General features: G+C 39.7%; 3 protein-coding genes and 1 long non-coding RNA gene across 4 annotated transcripts; 3 read left to right on the top strand and 1 right to left on the bottom strand.

The window, feature by feature from the left end:
• The first annotated feature begins 801 nt into the window (after positions 1-801).
• On the top strand, positions 802-2,557 carry LOC125490811. Its single transcript, XM_048631148.1, has 2 exons — positions 802-1,215; positions 2,038-2,557. The coding sequence occupies exons 1-2, from the start codon at positions 1,004-1,006 to the stop codon at positions 2,555-2,557; spliced, it is 732 nt and encodes a 243-aa protein (XP_048487105.1). The 5' UTR covers positions 802-1,003.
• A 370-nt stretch (positions 2,558-2,927) lies between these two features.
• LOC105381127 lies at positions 2,928-13,980 on the bottom strand. Its single transcript, XM_048631147.1, has 6 exons — positions 13,850-13,980; positions 13,481-13,657; positions 13,122-13,187; positions 5,234-5,410; positions 4,880-4,945; positions 2,928-3,140 (listed from the first exon to the last, which is right to left on the bottom strand). Exons 1-6 carry the CDS (start codon positions 13,898-13,900, stop codon positions 2,928-2,930), a joined length of 750 nt encoding a protein of 249 aa, XP_048487104.1. The 5' UTR covers positions 13,901-13,980.
• LOC125490875 lies at positions 6,634-8,392 on the top strand. Its single transcript, XR_007267940.1, has 3 exons — positions 6,634-6,724; positions 7,280-7,355; positions 8,309-8,392. It is a non-coding gene; the product is annotated as an uncharacterized LOC125490875 (long non-coding RNA).
• Positions 10,100-12,157, top strand: LOC105381126. The gene is made up of 3 exons (XM_048631272.1): positions 10,100-10,237; positions 10,687-10,862; positions 11,502-12,157. The coding sequence occupies exons 1-3, from the start codon at positions 10,130-10,132 to the stop codon at positions 12,019-12,021; spliced, it is 804 nt and encodes a 267-aa protein (XP_048487229.1). The 5' UTR covers positions 10,100-10,129; the 3' UTR covers positions 12,022-12,157.
• Positions 13,981-14,421: the final 441 nt, after the last annotated feature.

Here is a 14,421-nt window from a genome sequence, read left to right as displayed (position 1 = left end):
TTAATAAATACTGAAAAAAGGATTGGGGAAAAGACACCACCTTGGGGCACGCCGGCTGTGACATCACACTAGGTTATCATCGGACCGGATGCGTTTGCAAATAATTGTTAAAATTTTCTTTGAATCGTGGAACTAGAAAAAAAGCGGAAGGAATCTCGCTTACTAAAACACTGAGGCACCACAATGGCGGCGACATAAGAGTGTGGGTGCGTAGGTGCGACGTGATTGGCGCGCAGCGGCAAACTGACTTACTTTAAGTATGAATGTGTGTGTCGGGCTCGTCGTAACAATAAAAGTGACTTACTTAGGGTGACTCAGTTTATAGTTAGTGATATTCTTTCCGCCTTTATGTCTACTTCCATGCTTTGAATAAAATAACATTCTGTTTTATTCCCCTCTTCTCCCCCCAGTGGCAGTGGCGATGACGTCAGAGCCGGACTCGTGTTCGGAAGAGGAGCCGGAAGGCTAGATGCTCAGCGACGACCCGAGTTTCCAGGACAGTGATGACGAGAGACAGATGCGGGCACAGGTGAGGAACTACCATTGTGGCTGGATTTACTAGCCAAGTGTTCTAGTGTCAAAGTCGACCTCTTCTTGCCTTCTAGTTTAAACATTAGCCTCTCCCCCATCCATGTGTTGAAGTCGACCATTCCCTCCCTCTTAGTGTCGATGTCGACCGCTCCCCACATTCTAGTGTCGACGTCCAAAGACAACGTAGTGACGTTTTGTGGAGATTGAGGCAATAGTTGTGGGAATGGTGAGGGAAGATCTTGCAGCCCAAGATCCAGACCCATATTTCATTTCATAGGAATGTTGAAAAGAAGAAGGGTGTCAGCTGCCTACATACCAAATTTCATCAAAATTTCCCCAGCCGTTTTCCCATGAAAGAGTACCAAACATCTATACTCAAAAACTTTCGCGTTTAGGCTCTAGACAGACGGACCGCATTTCAACTGCAATCAAACACTCAGTTGACACGACTCGTCCTTCATATTAGTACGATATGGAAGATCTTCAACTAATCCTTTCCCGTCCCCAGTCGGACCTACCCCCCGGCCTGCCTCTCCGAGCGCCCCGCAAGTTGTTCTCCAACTGCCGCGAGCGCTGGCGCCAGCAGAACGTGAGTGGAGCCTTCGCCGAGCTCCGGAGTCTCGTGCCCACGCACCCGCCCGACAAGAAGCTGTCTAAGAGCGAGATATTGAGGGTCGCTATCAGGTACGAGTACCATAGAATAGAATATGACTTTATTGAACACTAGCTGTTCCCGCGAGGGTCTTTACCATATGTATACCAAATTTCATTCAAATCCGTTCAGTAGTTTTGGCGTGAAAGAGTAACAGACAGATAGACAGACAGACAGACACAGTTATTTTCGCATTTATAATATTAATATACAAGCTGTTCCCGCGCGTTTCGCTTCGCCTTAAAAGTTTTCCTGTGGGGATTCGGGGATAAAAAGTAGCTTATGTTCTTTCCCAGGGTCTTGACCGTATGTATACCATATTTCATTCAAATCTGTTCAGTAGTTTTGGCGTGAAAGAGTAACAGCCAGACAGACACAGTTACTTTCGCATTTATAATATTAGTTTGGATTTGGATAACATAGGTCAGACATACAAAAAGATAGTTGTCGACTACAACAGGTAAGTAAACTCTGGAGTTTTGTGACGCTGTTACTCTCCTTTCTAAGACTAAGGTTGGTAACAAACACAAAGACTAGTCATTAGAAATTTTAGGAAACTACCTCAGTATCTTGTTCAGAGAGGCAGGTATATTTATAAACAAAAGCTAAGAGTGGATATTGAATAGAAACCCGAAATCTCAGGCAATCGCAGGAAGACTAACCTAAATTTTTGTGGCTATGTGAATGAGAACTGTGTCTGACACAGGGTTATAGCGCCGCTCTTCTTTTCAGACTTTTCTTACAACTATTATAGGTTTTTTATCTGTGTCCACCCCAGCGACTGTCACATCTTTTCTGGCAGACATAATCTTCCCTTTGTCCATATATGTTCATTATGTATATTCTTATTACAGATACATCGGTCTTCTATGCGAGGTGCTCGAGTGGCAGAAAGCGCATTCCATCTCCACTAACAAAGAGAACAACTCCTTAGCAATCAAATGCGAATCACCTCTTAGCCCATCGCAGAACCTACGCAGGAAGTACAAACGACCTTATTGCAATGATGATGAAGGTCCAAAACCAAAAATCTTTCTCGAAGGCGCTAGCGACTTTCCGAAATTCGGCAACGAGGAAAATGAAGATGGTTCGCTCTTCAGACGCTACCAAAGTCGAGTGGTCCAAAACAAAATGGAGCACTATAGGTTCCTCAGAAGCTCTTACTATTTCCCAAGATGGCGCCATCCCCTGCCGTTAAGGAACTTGACAACTGACAGGAATGGAAACAACTTGCTCATGATCGCTCCAGCGCAAAATGGGACGAGCAAACCAGATAATGGGGTTGTGAAGTATTGCAACGGAACTGCAGATGTTGATAAGTCTCTAGATAAAGACAAGGGTGACAATAAGGATGGGATGAACAAAATGACGTAGTTTAAGTCAATATTTATTGCAATACTATAATTTAACCGTGTTTACCGACATATAATTTAGAAGTGTTTATTTATTTATTGTACCGATATTTTGTTATTAAAACGTAGCTATAGATTGTTAACAATATTATTAAAAATTAAAATACTTAACACAAATTGGGGTTTGGAGTTTTAGGTGGAATTTCACCAAACGCTAAACATATTTAAACGCCTGTCAAACGTCTGTCAGTTAGTACAAAATGTATTTAAAATTTGATTTAAATACCATTTTAAATACGTTTAGTGTTTGGTAAAAGTGACCCTTAATGTTACTTTGAGGAAATTTTAACTTATATAGGAGTTTTGAATTATCGCATTTTTATTGACTAATCTTATCCTTGCATTTTGTAAACGTATCCTTGCAATTTTAACTTCATATAGGGCCTGCGTTTAGGCTTTTCAGTCGGCCCAGAAGCATCTATTATCTCCCTTCTAGTGTCGACGTCGACCTCTTCCCCCCTTCTAGTGTGGAAGTCGGACACGATGAGTTGTCCCGGCAGCAGCGGTCCCCCGGACACCGTGTACATCTGCACTGGACCGCCATGCTGGAACAGTTCAAGTGGTATCAGTTCATCGGTTGGAGGACCCCAACACAAGCAAGCTTGTGCTGAGAGTTGTCAAGTAAGTGGGCAAACCGACTGTCAGATGTTTTCAAGCCGCCCGAAGGCCTCTGACTAGGTTTAACGACTGCTGCCAAAGCAGCAACCGGGACCCACGGCTTAACGTGCCGTCCGAAGCACGGAAGCGTCCAGAAAAGAACCACTTGAAATCAGTCACCCATCTATGGCTGACCGTGCCAGTTCGGCTGTCCAATTTCAAAACACAGTAAGCGCCAACTTTAAAAAACAAAAGGGGCTTTGATTTATACATTATTTTAGGCGATTTCGCACATTCCTGCATTGTCAGAATATCAAAAAACGGCTTAGAAACGAAAATAAATTTTCTAAAAACCTAGTAACTCCACCCTGCGAAATCAAAAATGCCATTTTAAAACACAGTAAGAGCCACCAACCATTTTAAAACACAGTAAGTGAAAATGACTTTTATAGGTTTTAAAATTGTCAATGGCGCTTACTAGGTTTTGAAATGGTCAGCAAAGGTCAATTTTTGCCCGTTAATTTTAGTAAGTCACAAATGGCATACATTATTACACTTTTTTTCGAAAAAATATCAGATATTCCAGAACCTGTATCTTTGAACCAATGAGACCTAGAGAGGTGAATTAAAAGTAGAACATAAAGAAATTTTGTCTTCTTTATAAAAGCCATAGAGACCTTTCTCGTCAGAACCTTTCTGCTAGCCCTATTTTGCATAAACCAAAAAAAAACTCAAACATTGTAAACTAATTTTAGCTCAAAATTTAGGAAATATTGTCTAATTTAAGGCAGCCATAAATAATGTTCGTGTCAGACATGCCTTCTTAATATGGCAATTTGGTTCATTTAGATAAAACTTAAAAATATGCCGGTATTTCAGCTATTACTTAGTGCGGTCGTGTAAAAGTGCTACAAAATTTGATTTATATTATGTGAAGGATCCAAAACATATAAAAAAATAAAAAACATATAAATTATTACGTTATTATTGCAATTTCAATATACTTTACTTGTCTTAAATTACACAATAATGGCTCTTACTAGGTTATAAAATGGTCAGTGAGGGCGGTTTTAGGGTGAGAAAACCATTTAAAACCTAGTTAGTGTTTTCTTTTGTGCATTACAGCAACAATATTAGTCATATTTAAATGAAATAGTATTGTATGTAAAGCCTAGGTTCTGCCGGTTCTTTTAAGCTTACATTCGTTTAGATATGTATGTATCATAGTTTTACCAGGGCATTGAAATGAAGGGACAAAAACGTTTTTTGGCTCTCCTGAACATTTTGTCTCTTGGCTGTTACTGTGTTTTGAAATTGGACAGCCGAGTTGTTGCTTCAACTCAGTTATCAGTTACGATCACTGAAGCCAGCTCGACTACGGACGCTACGGTGCCTAGTGGTATCAGTTATGCCACGGAAATAAAGAAATACTCAAGTAAGAAGTACAATGGCAATACTCTAGCTATTTTGCAGTATTCGTAGGCAGGTTGTTGCAAAAGCGGTGTAAGGAGAAAGGGGTGACCCAGGAACAGTTTTGAATAGTATAGAAATATAAGCGTTTTTTGATGTTCACTGAAATTTGGTTGTTCTTCTGACTTTTGCTACAGCCTTCGAATGAGCTACGAATATGACATAATATGATTTTCTTACAAACTGAAAATGTAATTTTGATGTTTAGATAACTCACCGGATTCGTGGGGGGATAAGGGGGGCGTTTTATTTTATTTTCCCGTAATCCTGCTGCTTGTGCCATCTGAAAACATTTTAGGTTTTTAGAACTAAGATATAATTATATATTACAATAGTAAAATAATAATATAAATATAATAGGTACTTATAATAATTTAATAAATCATTCTCAAAAAGCTCGCGACCTATCCTGTGAGTAAAAATGAATGTAGGTAATAGCGAAAACCGTGTGCGCTTGCGAGTCACCCCTGACTACCCTTTCGGGTATTACAGTTTTGAGAAATTGAGCATATCAATTATAAATAAATATGTGGGGAAATTATTATGTAAGGATGGAAAGTGATAGTGTTACCCGTAAAAACATAGTTCCAAGGTTTTGCAGTTTTTTTTGCTGTTGTTCCTCAAGGTTCGCATTCAGGCCCTCGTTGGATTGGATCGCGCCGTCATCGCCATCCACTGCATATGTAGAAACTCCGTCGCCACTGCTGATTCCTCTTTGTAATAGTTGATCCACGCTGTATAATGTATCCTGAAAAGATCAATTTGAACTACTTATACTATAATTTTAAATTCTGGTAGGTATCTGTTTTAATAAACTATGGCTACTTTGTATCCTCAAATTCCCACTAAAAAACCTAGTATTACTTATATTATATATTATATTGTGTACAAATAAAGAATATTCTATATTTATCTATCTATGTATATTAAAAGAACTATTATACCTGAGCGGTTATAATAACAAATAGCCACGGCAGTAGCACAAGGACCTCCATTTTCGAAGACTAAACTAAGAGTGGTACAGTAAAGTTTATCAAAAATTAATTGTAATTTTTATTGATAGACATTTATTAAGATAGTATTAATTGATTTTCTGTATATACCCACTGCGCAGTAAGAATGATTGCTTCTTATTTACCTAGTAGATAAGTAAGTACATATATACATACATGCGTACACATACATGCGTACTTTAGTTACTTAGGTAGTTGCTGCCAATTATGTTTTAGCGTAAGTAACTTTAGTTTTACTATGCGTCTATCAGTGGAAACTTTCGTTCCTTTCTCAAAGTTATCGAATTCTAGATGAAGTTTAATCAAAAAGTAATTACCTATCATCATCACATCATCACGACCCATCACGTCCCCACTGCTGGGGCACGGGTCTCCTTCCAATGAAGGAAGGGTTTAGGCCTAGTCCAACACGCTGGCCTAGTGCGGGTTGGTGGACCCCAACACAAGCAAGCTTGTGCTAAGAGAGTTGTCGGGTAAGTGGGCAACCCGACTGTCAGATGTTTTCAAGCTGCCCGAAGGCCTCTGACTAGGCTTAACGACTGCTGCCGAAGAAGCAACCGGGACCCACGGCTTTACGTGCCGTCCGAAGAACCACTTGAAATCGGTCACCCATCCAATGGCTGACCGTGCCAATTGTTGCTTAACCTCAGTGATCAGTTAAGATCACTTTAGCCTGCTCGACTACGGACGCTTCGGAAATAGGTACCTAATAAGTGATAATCGGGTTGGTGAATAGCGACATATTGTATTTGAACTATATTAAGAAGGTATATTTTGAACTAAACGATAAAAATCAATTTAAATCACCATACAAGTGAGCATGTTCAATTTACTTTATCAAAATGAACCTAAGGTCTTCAATAAGAATACCGTGTTTGTTGTTTTAGGAAAATTCGACAGACATGGATGATTATAATTGAATAGTTCCTATAAAAGGAGGTGTTATACGTTCTGTTTTCAGTTAAGTGAGCAGAATCGAGATAAACATGCAGGTTTTCGCTTTTGTTTTTGTTATTTTCGCACTGATGGCGGTGGCGTTTGGACAAGCGGTAAGTTAATGTTTAGTTAGGTACTAAAATATAAACATTTCATTACAAATGAATAAACAAACATGATCTGCCTGAAACTGGTGAAACTTTGGCAGCACCAGCGAGTGTGCCTTTCTTCTGACCAATTACATTGTTGGGAAGAAAAAATGGCGACTGAACCAACCAATTAGAACGGGTGAATTAGGCACAGTCGCCTTAGGCGCCATCTGTAATTAGCTTTTATTTATTTTAACACTTTATTGTACACAGAAACATAAATACATAACAATTGAAAAACACAGTAAAAGCATACAATGGCGGGCTTATTGCCAAAAAGCAATTTCTTCCAGCCAACCTTTGTTGGTGGATAAAAGAGTAACACTGAGTTGCAGAAAGGAACTTTAAGCTAATGTCAACCTTAAATGTATAGCTGCCTTGCTTTGACAGTATACGGGCAGAAAGAGACAGACATAGATTTAATGTCGACATTAGTGTAATGATCCTTTCTGCAACTCAGCGTTACTTACTTAAAGAGTTGCTTTTAGTTTATCTTCTATTGTTTTGTGTTTGTTCCAGCGTTTCCGTCGCTGTGACACGGACCACGAGGATACGGAACCGCACCGCCGCTCCCTCGCCCTCGGGCCTGAGGGACGTAAGTTACAACCACTACTAATACTCATCATCATCATCATCATCTCAGCCATAGGACTTCCACTGCTGAACATAGGCCTCCCCCAATGATTTTCAACTTGTCCGATCGGAGGCGGCCCGCATCCAGTGCTTACTAATAATATATTGTATTCTATTCTCTGTGAGGGTTTAAGTACCTGCAGTGGGTGCAGCAATGCACCTCTGCCTACCCCGCAAGAGTGTGTGTGTGTTATAATAATAATATTTGGCACCATAAAGGTTATATTGACTACATAATTATTCTATTCTATTCTTTGTGGGGGTAACAGTACCTGCACCTGGCTCTCTCGAGTGGAACCTTTGTGCATATCCCCTAGGTCTAAACTGCCTTCCTAAGCTTGGACCATTTCCGACCACGCTGTTCCAATGCGGGTTGGTGGGTTCACATATCTAGATTGATGTGCTAAATCTAGATATGCAGGTTTCCTCACGATGTTGTCCTCCGAGGTAGTCTGGAAGAAATTACTCTTAGTAATAAGGCCGCCATTTGTACCGTCTATATTGTACATTTCCTTGTGTAATTTATGTTTGTGTGTGCAATAAAGAATTATCTATCTATCTATCTATCTATCCTTCACCGTAAGAGCGATGGTATACATTGAACATAAATTCAAAGAACTCATTGGTTCATGTCAGCACCGGGATTCGAACCCGCATCTCTAGCGTGAGAAGCGCGCGCTCACCTGACTGAGCTACCACTAATAATAATGATGATAATGTCCTCCTAGTCAAATTTGGACCACGGCGGCCAATCTCATTTGAAATCTCATTTATTATTTAAAACGTATTGTAACTTTTCTATGAATAAGGGGGTAAATCTATTGATATTATTATTTTCAAAGTACCTACCTATATAGGTACCTAAATATGTATATCATATTTTCTCGCAATCAAACTTAGTTTTATTTTTTACAGGCCCGGAATGAAGATCCCAAGATGAAAAGTGGCTTTCTAAACAACATGTTTATCCGCTGCCAGAAATAAAATTTTATATTTAAATATTTTTTATTTTGTCCTTGATCCAACTACTTGTCCCTATTTTCATCTACTTAAGTGAGTCAGTGAGATGTACGAATATACCTCTGTCTCTTAAAGGTAGAATATTTCCAAGCCATTATCATTTACCTAGTTACTTGTACCTATTTTATAGTTTAGTAAATATTTACTTAAGTATACCTTAATATTAATAGCTATAAATAAAAATAATTATGGTGTCGAAAAAAAAAACTTTTTTTTAAAATAGCTTTTAAGAACAAAATTTATTTAAAATGACCTGCTCAGTTAATTACTATCTGTAATTCATTTTATATTTCATTTGTATATTTATTTCACCACGCTTATAATCTAGAGCTTCGTTACTACACCACCTTACAAGAAGTTATGTTACTATACCATCATAAGGTAGATTTCGTAGATTCTAAGCATGAGATTAAAAAACAGAATAATATAGTGATTTTGATCTGTGTGGTGCTAGAGTTCGCTGGTGAAGGTAGGTTGTGAGGATACCAATGAATGGTTCTTCCTTCTTCTCTGAGGGACTGTCTAAAGATCTACAAAATATAATAAAAAAACAATGTTGTTGTGTGTGGTTAAGTATTTTATTCAAGACTTTATGAATGTCAAAAATTATTTCTTCCTTTTTATACCAAACTTTGATTATTCATAAATCATATCCAACTGTAAAAAGAAACATATTGATTAAAATAAAGTACCTACTTATATTTCATGTGACCAAATAACCTTCATCTGACAAAAAACATATACGAAATATTGATAATTTTATTTGAAAATAATAAAAAACCTTCTTCTTACGTTCTTTCTTTAAATTAAATCAAATAATATTTTAAGGATTTAAGACGTGACAAAAGTTTTGCATCGCGCTCACTTACATCGCGCGGCCACGCATATCCCCAAGGTTAGGTAACTACTTATTATTTAGTTAAAACTTATATACCTACTTTCTATTATATTCTATTATCTGTTGTGGGGGTGTAAGGACCTGCACCTGGCTCATAACCTATATGCATAATTATGCCGAGGGTCTAAACTGCCTTCCTAAGCTTGGACCATGCTGGTCCACTGCGGGTTGGTAGGTTCACATAGATGTGCTTTATTATGCAGGTTTCCTCACAATGTTTTCCTTCACCGTAAGAGTGATGGCATATTAATATACATTTTACCTGAATTCCAAAGAAGTCATTGGTACAGTATATCAGCGCCGGGATTCGAACCCAAATCTCTGGCGTGTGAAGCGGGCGCTCACCCGACTGACCACCACCGCTCTTGTGTGCTACAAAAGAGTGACGGGTATTAATAAATACTGAAAAAAGGATTGGGGAAAAGACACCACCTTGGGGCACGCCGGCTGTGATATCACACCAGGTTATCATCGGACCGGATGCGTTTGCAAATAATTGTTAAAATTTTCTTTGAATCGTGGAACTAGAAAAAAAGCGGAAGGAATCTCGCTTACTAAAACACTGAGGCACCACAATGGCGGCGACATAAGAGTGTGGGTGCGTAGGTGCGACGTGATTGGCGCGCAGCGCAGCGGCAAACTGACTTACTTTAAGTATGAATGTGTGTGTCGGGCTCGTCGTAACAATGAAAGTGACTTACTTAGGGTGACTCAGTTTATAGTTAGTGATATTCTTTCCGCCTTTATGTCTACTTCCATGCTTTGAATAAAATAACATTCTATTTTATTCCCCTCTTCTCCCCCCAGTGGCAGTGGCGATGACGTCAGAGCCGGACTCGTGTTCGGAAGAGGAGCCGGACAGCGAGATGCTCAGCGACGACCCGAGTTTCCAGGACAGTGATGACGAGAGACAGATGCGGGCACAGGTGAGGAACTACCATTGTGGCTGGATTTACTGGCCAAGTGTTCTAGTGTCAAAGTCGACCTCTTCTTGCCTTCTAGTTTAAACATTAGCCTCTCCCCCATCCATGTGTTGAAGTCGACCATTCCCTCCCTCTTAGTGTCGATGTCGACCGCTCCCCACATTCTAGTGTCGACGTCCAAAGACAACGTAGTGACGTTTTGTGGAGATTGAGGCAATAGTTGTGGGAATGGTGAGGGAAGATCTTGCAGCCCAAGATCCAGACCCATATTTCATTTCATAAGAATGTTGAAAAGAAGAAGGGTACCAAACATCTATACTCAAAAACTTTCGCGTTTAGGCTCTAGACAGACGGACCGCATTTCAACTGCAATCAAACACTCAGTTGACACGACTCGTCCTTCATATTAGTACGATATGGAAGATCTTCAACTAATCCTTTCCCGTCCCCAGTCGGACCTACCCCCCGGCCTGCCTCTCCGAGCGCCCCGCAAGTTGTTCTCCAACTGCCGCGAGCGCTGGCGCCAGCAGAACGTGAGTGGAGCCTTTGCCGAGCTCCGGAGACTCGTGCCCACGCACCCGCCCGACAAGAAGTTGTCTAAGAGCGAGATATTGAGGGTCGCCATCAGGTACGAGTACCATAGAATAGAATATGACTTTATTGAACACTAGCTCTTCCCGCGAGGGTCTTTACCATATGTATACCAAATTTCATTAAAATCCGTTCAGTAGTTTTGGCGTGAAAGAGTATTATTCAGACAGACAGACACAGTTACTTTCGCATTTATAATAATTAGTTTGGATTTGGATAACATAGGTCAGACATACAAAAAGATAGTTGTCGACTACAACAGGTAAGTAAACTCTGGAGTTTTGTGACGCTGTTGCTCTCCTTTCTAAGACCAAGGTTGGTAACAAACACAAAGACTAGTCACTAGAAATTTTAGGAAACTACCTCAGTATCTTGTTCAGAGAGGCAGGTATATTTATAAACAAAAGCTAAGAGTGGATATTGAATAGAAACCCGAAATCTCAGGCAATCGCAGGAAGATACAATTAAATTAATATAACCTAACCTAAATTTTTGTGGCTATGTGAATGAGAACTGTGTCTGACACAGGGTTATAGCGCCGCTCTTCTTTTCAGACTTTTCTTACAACTATTATAGGTTTTTTATCTGTGTCCACCCCAGCGACTGTCACATCTTTTCTGGCAGACATAATCTTCCCTTTGTCCATATATGTTCATTATGTATATTCTTATTACAGATACATCGGTCTTCTATGCGAGGTGCTCGAGTGGCAGAAAGCGCATTCCATCTCCACTAACAAAGAGAACAACTCCTTAGCAATCAAATGCGAATCACCTCTTAGCCCATCGCAGAACCTACGCAGGAAGTACAAACGACCTTATTGCAATGATGATGAAGGTCCAAAACCGAAAATCTTTCTCGAAGGCGCTAACGACTTTCCGAAATTCGGCAACGAGGAAAATGAAGATGGTTCGCTCTTCAGACGCTACCAAAGTCGAGTGGTCCAAAACAAAATGGAGCACTATAGGTTCCTCAGAAGCTCTTACTATTTCCCAAGATGGCGCCATCCCCTGCCGTTAAGGAACTTGACAACTGACAGGAATGGAAACAACTTGCTCATGATCGCTCCAGCGCAAAATGGGACGAGCAAACCAGATAATGGGGTTGTGAAGTATTGCAACGGAACTGCAGATGTTGATAAGTCTCTAGATAAAGACAAGGGTGACAATAAGGATGGGATGAACAAAATGATGTAGTTTAAGTCAATATTTTTTGCAATACTATAATTTAACCGTGTTTACCGACATATAATTTAAGAGTGTTTTTTTATTTATTGTACCGATATTTTGTTATTAAAACGTAGCTATAGATTGTTAACAATATTATTAAAAATTAAAATACTTAACACAAATTGGGGTTTGGAGTTTTAATGTTACTTTGAGGAAATTTTAACTTATATAGGAGTTTTGAATTATCGCATTTTTATTGACTAATCTTATCCTTGCATTCTGTAAACGTATCCTTGCAATTTTAACTTCATATAGGGCCTGCGTTTAGGCTTTTCAGTCGGATCAGAAGCATCTATTATCGTCCTTCTAGGATCAAAGTCGACCTCTCCCCCGCTTCTAGTGTCGACGTCGACCTCTTCCCCCCTTCTAGTGTCGAAGTCGGACACGATGAGTTGTCCAGGCAGCAGCGGTCCCCCGGACACCGTGTACATCTGCACTGGACCGCCATGCTGGAACAGTTCAAGTGGTATCAGTTCATCGGTTGGTGGACCCCAACAAAAGCAAGCTTGTGCAGAGAGAGTTGTCGGGTAAGTGGGCGACCCGACTGTCAGATGTTTTCAAGCTGCCCGAAGGCCTCTGACTAGGTTTAACGACTGCTGCCGAAGCAGCAACTGGGACCCACCGCTTAGCGTGCTGTCCGAAGCACGGAAGCGTCCAGAAAAGAAAAACTTGAAATCGGTCACCCATCCAATGGCTGGCTGTGCCAGTTGTTGCTTAACCTCAGTGATCAGTTACGATCACTGAAGCCAGCTCGACTACGGACGCTACGGTGCCTAATGGTATCAGTTATGCCACGGAAATAAAGAAATACTCAAGTAAGAAGTACAATGGCAATACTCTAGCTATTTTGCAGTATTCGTAGGCAGGTTGTTGCAAAAGCGGTGTAAGGAGAAAGGGGTGACCCAGGAACAGTTTTGTATAGTATAGAAATATAAGCGTTTTTTGATGTTCACTGAAATTTGGTTGTTCTTCTGACTTTTGCTACAGCCTTCGAATGAGCTACGAATATGACATAATATGATTTTCTTACAAACTGAAAATGTAATTTTGATGTTTAGATAACTCACCGGATTCGTGGGGGGATAAGGGGGGCGTTTTATTTTATTTTCCCGTAATCCTGCTGCTTGTGCCATCTGAAAACATTTTAGGTTTTTAGAACTAAGTACAATATATATTACCATACTACAATACAATATAAATATAATAGAGGATAGGTCGCGAGCTTTTTGAGAATAAATCATTCTCAAAAAGCTCGCGACCTATCCTGTGAGTAAAAATGAATGTAGGTAATAGCGAAAACCGTGTGCGCCTGCGAGTCACCCCTGACTACCCTTTCGGGTATTACAGTTTTGAGAAATTGAGCATATCAATAATAAATAAATATGTGGGGAAATTATTATGTAAGGATGGAAAATGATAGTGTTACCCGTAAAAACATAGTTCCAAGGTTTTGCAGTTTTTTTTGCTGTTGTTCCTCAAGGTTCGCATTCAGGCCCTCGTTGGATTGGATCGCGCCGTCATCGCCATCCACTGCATATGTAGAAACTCCGTCGCCACTGCTGATTCCTCTTTGTAATAGTTGATCCACGCTGTATAATGTATCCTGAAAAGATCAATTTGAACTACTTATACTATAATTTAAATTTCTGGTATCTGTTTTAACAAACTATGGCTACTTTGTATCCTCACATTCCCACTAAAAAACCTAGTATTACTTATATTATATATTATATTGTGTACAAATAAAGAATATTCTATATTTATCTATCTATGTATATTAAAAGAACTATTATACCTGAGCGGTTACAATAACAAATAGCCATGGCAGTAGCACAAGCACCTCCATTTTCAAAGACTACACTAAGAGTGGAACAGTAAAGTTTATCAAAAATTAATTGTTATTTTTATTGTTAGATATTTATTAAGATAGTATTAATTGATTTTTTATATATACCTACCCACTGCGCAGTAAGAATGATTGCTTCTTATTTACCTAGTAGATAAGTAAGTACATATACATACATGCGTACACATACATGCGTACTTTAGTTACTTAGGTAGTTGCTGCCAATTAGGTATGTTTTAGCGTAAGTAAATTTAGTTTTACTATGCGTCTATCAGTGGAAACTTTCGTTCCTTTCTCAAAGTTATCGAATTCTAGATGAAGTTTAATCAAAATGTAATTACCTATCATCATCACATCATCACGACCCATCACGTCCCCACTGCTGGGGCACGGGTCTCCTTCCAATGAAGGAAGGTTTAGGCCTAGTCCAACACGCTGGCCTAGTGCGGGTTGGTGGACCCCAACACAAGCAAGCTTGTGCTAAGAGAGTTGTCGGGTAAGTGGGCAACCCGACTGTTAGA

This window comes from Plutella xylostella, chromosome 28 (assembly GCF_932276165.1).
Source record: "Plutella xylostella chromosome 28, ilPluXylo3.1, whole genome shotgun sequence".
In the NCBI taxonomy this organism is placed as follows: Eukaryota; Metazoa; Arthropoda; class Insecta; order Lepidoptera; family Plutellidae; genus Plutella; species Plutella xylostella.
The sequence above is the reverse complement of the archived record's forward strand: the minus strand, read 5'-3'. Positions and strand labels throughout refer to the sequence as shown.